General features: G+C 45.3%; 2 protein-coding genes across 4 annotated transcripts in view; both read left to right on the top strand.

Moving 5' to 3' along the window:
• Positions 1-2,143, top strand: part of LOC135095118 (probable serine/threonine-protein kinase DDB_G0277071) — a 6,972-nt gene extending 4,829 nt beyond the window's left edge. The window contains exons 3-5 of the mRNA XM_063995863.1: positions 656-724; positions 1,034-1,200; positions 1,945-2,143. Coding sequence (XP_063851933.1) covers positions 656-724; positions 1,034-1,070 — 106 coding nt within the window. The 3' untranslated portion in view covers positions 1,071-1,200; positions 1,945-2,143. The remainder of the gene's footprint in view (positions 1-655; positions 725-1,033; positions 1,201-1,944) is intronic.
• Positions 2,144-2,582: 439 nt separating this feature from the next.
• The window catches only part of LOC135095119 (ras-related protein Rap-1b-like), a 45,056-nt gene continuing 42,638 nt past the window's right edge, over positions 2,583-5,000 (top strand). For all 3 annotated transcript variants that reach the window (XM_063995865.1, XM_063995864.1, XM_063995868.1), the window contains exons 1-3: positions 2,583-2,821; positions 2,991-3,175; positions 4,653-4,890. The gene's annotated coding sequence lies outside the window, so the exon portion shown is untranslated. The remainder of the gene's footprint in view (positions 2,822-2,990; positions 3,176-4,652; positions 4,891-5,000) is intronic.

Here is a 5,000-nt window from a genome sequence, read left to right as displayed (position 1 = left end):
GCAGTGGAAGGTATTGGGGTTTTCAAGGGTATTTTCGTACTCGTAAAATCGATTAAAATTCCCGCGCGAGGCATACTTTGTCCCCTCGCCACCAGAGCGCACTGCTTCGCGCCACCCGCGGCCCACTGCACTGTGTTTACTCAGTGACTCAGTCCCGCGTGTGCACTGTTTATCTCCTGACGCCTTCATCATGCCTAAAGTTGTAGAAAAGAGGAAGCGTGTTGTGCTTACACTTAAGCAGCTGATCAGATCAGCTGCTGATTAAGATCAGCTGATCTTTGTTATGGTAAGATGCGTGAGTGTAGGGTGGTGATTGTGGACATAATTTCACTTCTATTCAAGTATCCGGCAATATTTAAGTATCCGGCATGTCGGCAGTCCCGTTGATGCCGGAGATAAGAGGGATTTTACTGTATTAACTATGAGAATTATTATAAGTTAGTTGAAATTTTACTATCATTATTTGCCAAGTAGCTCTTGATATTATGAAAAATGTGTGTAATAGTGATTTTAATCTGTAGAGAGAGAGAGAGAGAGAGAGAGAGAGAGAGGAGAGAGAGAAGAGAGAGAGAGAGAGAGAGAGAGAGAGAGAGAGAGGGCCTACCACACTAACCCCATTCCTTCCCTCCATGTTTATGATGTGGTCGTGACACAGACAGCCACTGCCCCCCTTCATCCACCCCCTCACCCCCATCGCTCCACCGCGCGCCTCCCATGAACCCTGGTGAGTGACGGCAGGAGGAGGAGGAGGAGGAGGAGGAGGAGGAGGAGATGGTATTAGAGAAGGAAGAGGAAGAACAGGAGGAAGAGGAGGAGGGAAAAGAAGAGAAAAGATGGTATTAGAAGAGGAGGAGAAGGAGAAAGAAGGAAGAAAAAACATTATATTAAAGAAGGAAATAAACAAAAAACAAACCGAGGACATGAAAGACAAAAAAAAAAAAAAATAACAATAGTAATAATAATAATAATTGAGCGATATTGAAAGAAGAACTAAAGAACCAAAACCACATCACCTCACTCTCTCACCCTGCAGTACCGCGCCCCCCAGTACACCAGAGGCTCCCAGCTAGTCCCAACCCCTCCAGACCCATCCCGCACGCCCTCCCTTGCCGCTGCACCTCACGCCCCTGGAGGCAGCGCAACTCGCCAGACTGCTGAGTGATCCCCTTTGGCGCAGGCACTTCCTTGGGGCTGCGAACCGTGAGTGTGGGGAGGACCTGTAGTTTGTCGGTGTCAAGGTGAGGGGGGGGGAGGGGGGGGAATTAAGGAAGGAAATGCTGTGGTATTCTTGATAGTTTGTTTTATTCTATCTATCTATTTTATTTTTTCTTATTTAAACCCCTTTTCTTACAACCTCCAGATCTTTCAGTAGTGTGGCTAGGTTTAGGTTAGGTTTAGGTTAGGTATGTTTAGGTTAGGTTAGGTATAGGTTAGGTTAGGTTAGGTATGTTTAGGTTAGGTTAGGTTAGGCTAGGTTAGGTTAGGTTAGGTTAGGTATGTTTAGGTTAGGTTAGGTTAGGTTAGGTATGTTTAGGTTAGGTTAGGTTAGGTTAGGTTAGGTATGTTTAGGTTAGGTTAGGTTAGGTTAGGTTAGGTATGTTTTAGGTTAGGTTAGGTTAGGTTTAGGTTAGGTATGTTTAGGTCAGGTTAGGTTAGGTTAGGCATGTTTTCTGTACCTTCACCTAATACAGCAGTGTGGGTGAATGATAAAAGGTTGTTTCTTGTAGTTCTAACCTAACCATCTGCCGACCTTAAAGGAGTGTGGCTGGTGAATTATAAAGGCTGTTTTTTAATACCTCTGACCTTATAGAATAGTGAGGTTGGACAATAAAGATACATTAAATAAGTTTCTCTAATACATCTGACCTTATCATCTTATACAGAACTGAAGCTGGACAAGAGATGTTTTCAATAGCCCTTCCCTTCCTCCCTTGTGTCATACAGGATTGGGGCTGGCAGATGACAAGGACAGCAGTGCCATTGCAGCCGCACTACCCCTCTGACAGCAGCTGGATGAGTGGTGTGTGGGTTCAAGTGATGGGTGGTGTGGCAGACTCCCCTCCCGTCACTGGAGCGCGCTGTCACCACCATGTCCTTCCTCGCCTTCGGTATCTTCATGACCAACCTCGTCATCCAGGCTATGGTCAATGTACGTGTGTGTGTGTGTGTGTGTGTGTGTGTGTGTGTGTGTGAGACAGAGAGAGAGGGAGGGAATTTTTCAGAGAGAGAGATAGAGAGAGAGAGAGGAAAGATATATAAAAGAAGAGGCAAGAAGAGTGAGAATGACAGGAAGAGAGAGAGAGAGAGAGAGAGAGAGAGAGAGAGAGAGAGAGAGAGAGAGAGAGAGAGAGAGAGAGAGAGAGAGAGAGAGAGAATTTTCATGGAAGGGAGGAGAAGAAATAGTTTATTAATATTTTACAAAGCCAGAGAAAGTTTATTATTTTGAGAGAGAGAGAGAGAGAGAGAGAGAGAGAGAGAGAGAGAGAGAGACGAGTGAGAGAGAGAGAGAGAGAGAGAGAGAGAGAGAGAGAGAATATAACCAAACAATATAATTTCTTTCTTCTCTGCAGTACCACAACAATAACATCAATATGTGGCAAAGAGGGCAGGGACAGTCCTTTCTCCCAGCCGTTCCAAGCCCTGCCTCTCGACCTGACCTCCTTCATGGCAGAAGAGGGGGAGGGCAGAGGCGGAGGGAAGGGAGGAGGCGGAGGGAGGGAAGGAAGCGGAGGAGACTGACTCGTGGGATGACAGTGGAAGGTGTGAAGCAGAGTATGGAGTCAATTAGTGATGTGTACCTGGGTCTGCAAGATGTGGCCAGGTGAGTCACATTACCTGTACGGTTTCTGAGATTCAGTCAAGGTTGTAAGTTGTAATGTTCTATTTATATCAGATTATCCTGTTTATCTATCTATTTATACAACAGGGCGGTACTTTCACACCGGGCGTCCCACACACACACACACATAAACACACTCAATCTCTCCCAGGAAAGGACTGGCGCAGGTGGTGGGGTGCTCTAGGAGTGGAGAGTGGCCTGCCTCTCCCGCCGCGGTTGCCCCAGGACCTGCAGGCTGCCCCCGGAGTGCATGCGGCGCCTGCTGTGTGAGGTACACGGCGCGGCCACTGCCAGGCACGGCCACACTAGGAGCTACGCCATGCTGCCCTTTTGGACGTGAGTATACGGCGCTGGGGCGGGGCACGGCGTGTGTACAGCTGGGTAATTTTACACAGAATACCGTAACGTGACGCCCATGTGTGACGAAAACGCGTAACTTCATTGCGTCACCGACTTTGTCCCGCGCTTAGTCTGGATGTTGTGATGACAGTAACTACTTCACCTGTTGTAGCTGCCGCGTGTACTGTCTATAGGTTGCCTTACAGTGGAGAGTGGAAAGGAAGGAAGACAGTAGCGGTCACAGCTGTACTTAAGGATGGGATGCGGTGGTCGGGAATCGCGGGAAATTTGAAGTTTTTGCTTGGTTGATCTTATTAATGACACTGATAGGATTTTAAGAGTTTAGATTAGTGAATCGTGAACACACACTTAGCCTCTGCCACGGTGTCAAGGCGCGGTTCACAGGGTCCACGCATTCAGATCAGCCTGGTATAGACTCCCGCTCGTTTTGCCCAGCTGGATACTTGGAGCTTCCTCTGATGCCACGCGCTGTTAAAAACCGACATTTGAAGAAGAACCGAATTTGTAGCTTAACTTACTTTTTTCTCATCTTTTATTATTTTTTGTATTTTCATTATTAGCTTCTTTATTTAATTTTTTTTTCCAGGTATGTGTTTAATTATCTTTCTTCGCGTGTGTGTGTGCGTGTGTGTGTGTGTCTGTGTGTGTGTGTTAATTAGCCACGCACCTGAGCTATGAAGGTGTGTTAAGGGAAGCCGCTCGTGGTCTGCGGGGAAAATTAAAGGGAAAATGAGACGGGAAAATGGGAAATAAGGGATAGGAAAATACGAAGCAGTGAAAGGGGAAAAAATAAGGAAAGTAATAAAATGAGATTGGAAAGGAGGAAACAGTAGGAAAGTTACAAAAAACAAAGGAATTGATGGAAAAGAGGGAAAAAAGAGGAAATGAAGGAAAAAAAGGGAAGAGATGAGAAAATGAGAGGAAAAGGGGAAAGAAAAGAAACATGAGAGGAAACTGACGAAAAAAAACAAAGGAAAAGGCGAGGAAAAAAATGAGGAAAAGAGGAATAAACAAGAGGAAAAGTGAAAGAACAACGAGGAAAAAAAATAATTGAGAAAGGAATTGAGAAAAAGAGATAAAGAAGTAACGAAAAAAGACGATTAATGAAAGATGAAGAATTTTACGTGAGAGAAGATGAAGGGAAGATGAAATAAAAGATAAAAATAGGAAGGACATTAATAGGAAAAATAAAGAAAATGAAATAGAGCAAGAATGAAGATGAGAGGAAACGGAAAGAAACTCAGATAAATGAAGGGAATAAGTGGAATAAGGAGAGAAAAGGCACAAAGAGACAAGAGCTTTAGTAGAATGAGGTGAATAAGAGAAAATAAGATAAATTATAGAAATAGGGGAATATTTACGACTACTACTACTACTACTACTACTACTACTTGATAATAACACCACTACTCTCTCTCTCTCTCTCTTTCTCTCTCTCTCTCTCTCCACGTAGGGCGGCGGTGCGGTGGCTGAAGGACGGAGACCAGCAGGAGCAGAAGGAAGAGAAAATACCTGCTATTCTTGAAGACCTAAGGGCGGAGGTAGCGGGGCAGAGCGGAAGAAACTGTTCTGCCCTCTTCCCAGCCTGCCACGACCCCAACCTGCTGCCCTTCAGGACCCTACTGCAGGAGGAGCGGGGGGAAGGAACAGCGGGAGGAGAGAGAGATGGGGTGGAGAATCAACTGTTTGTGGTGAGTGTTGTTGTTTTTGTTATTGGTGGTGGTGATGGTGGTGGTGCTTCTTATTTATTTGTTTATTTATTGTTTTTGTGTGTTTGTGTCTGTGTGGTGAGAGAGCAAAG

This window comes from Scylla paramamosain, chromosome 47 (genome assembly GCF_035594125.1).
Source record: "Scylla paramamosain isolate STU-SP2022 chromosome 47, ASM3559412v1, whole genome shotgun sequence".
Taxonomy (NCBI): domain Eukaryota; kingdom Metazoa; phylum Arthropoda; class Malacostraca; order Decapoda; family Portunidae; genus Scylla; species Scylla paramamosain.
This window is presented reverse-complemented; position numbering and strand designations above follow the sequence as displayed.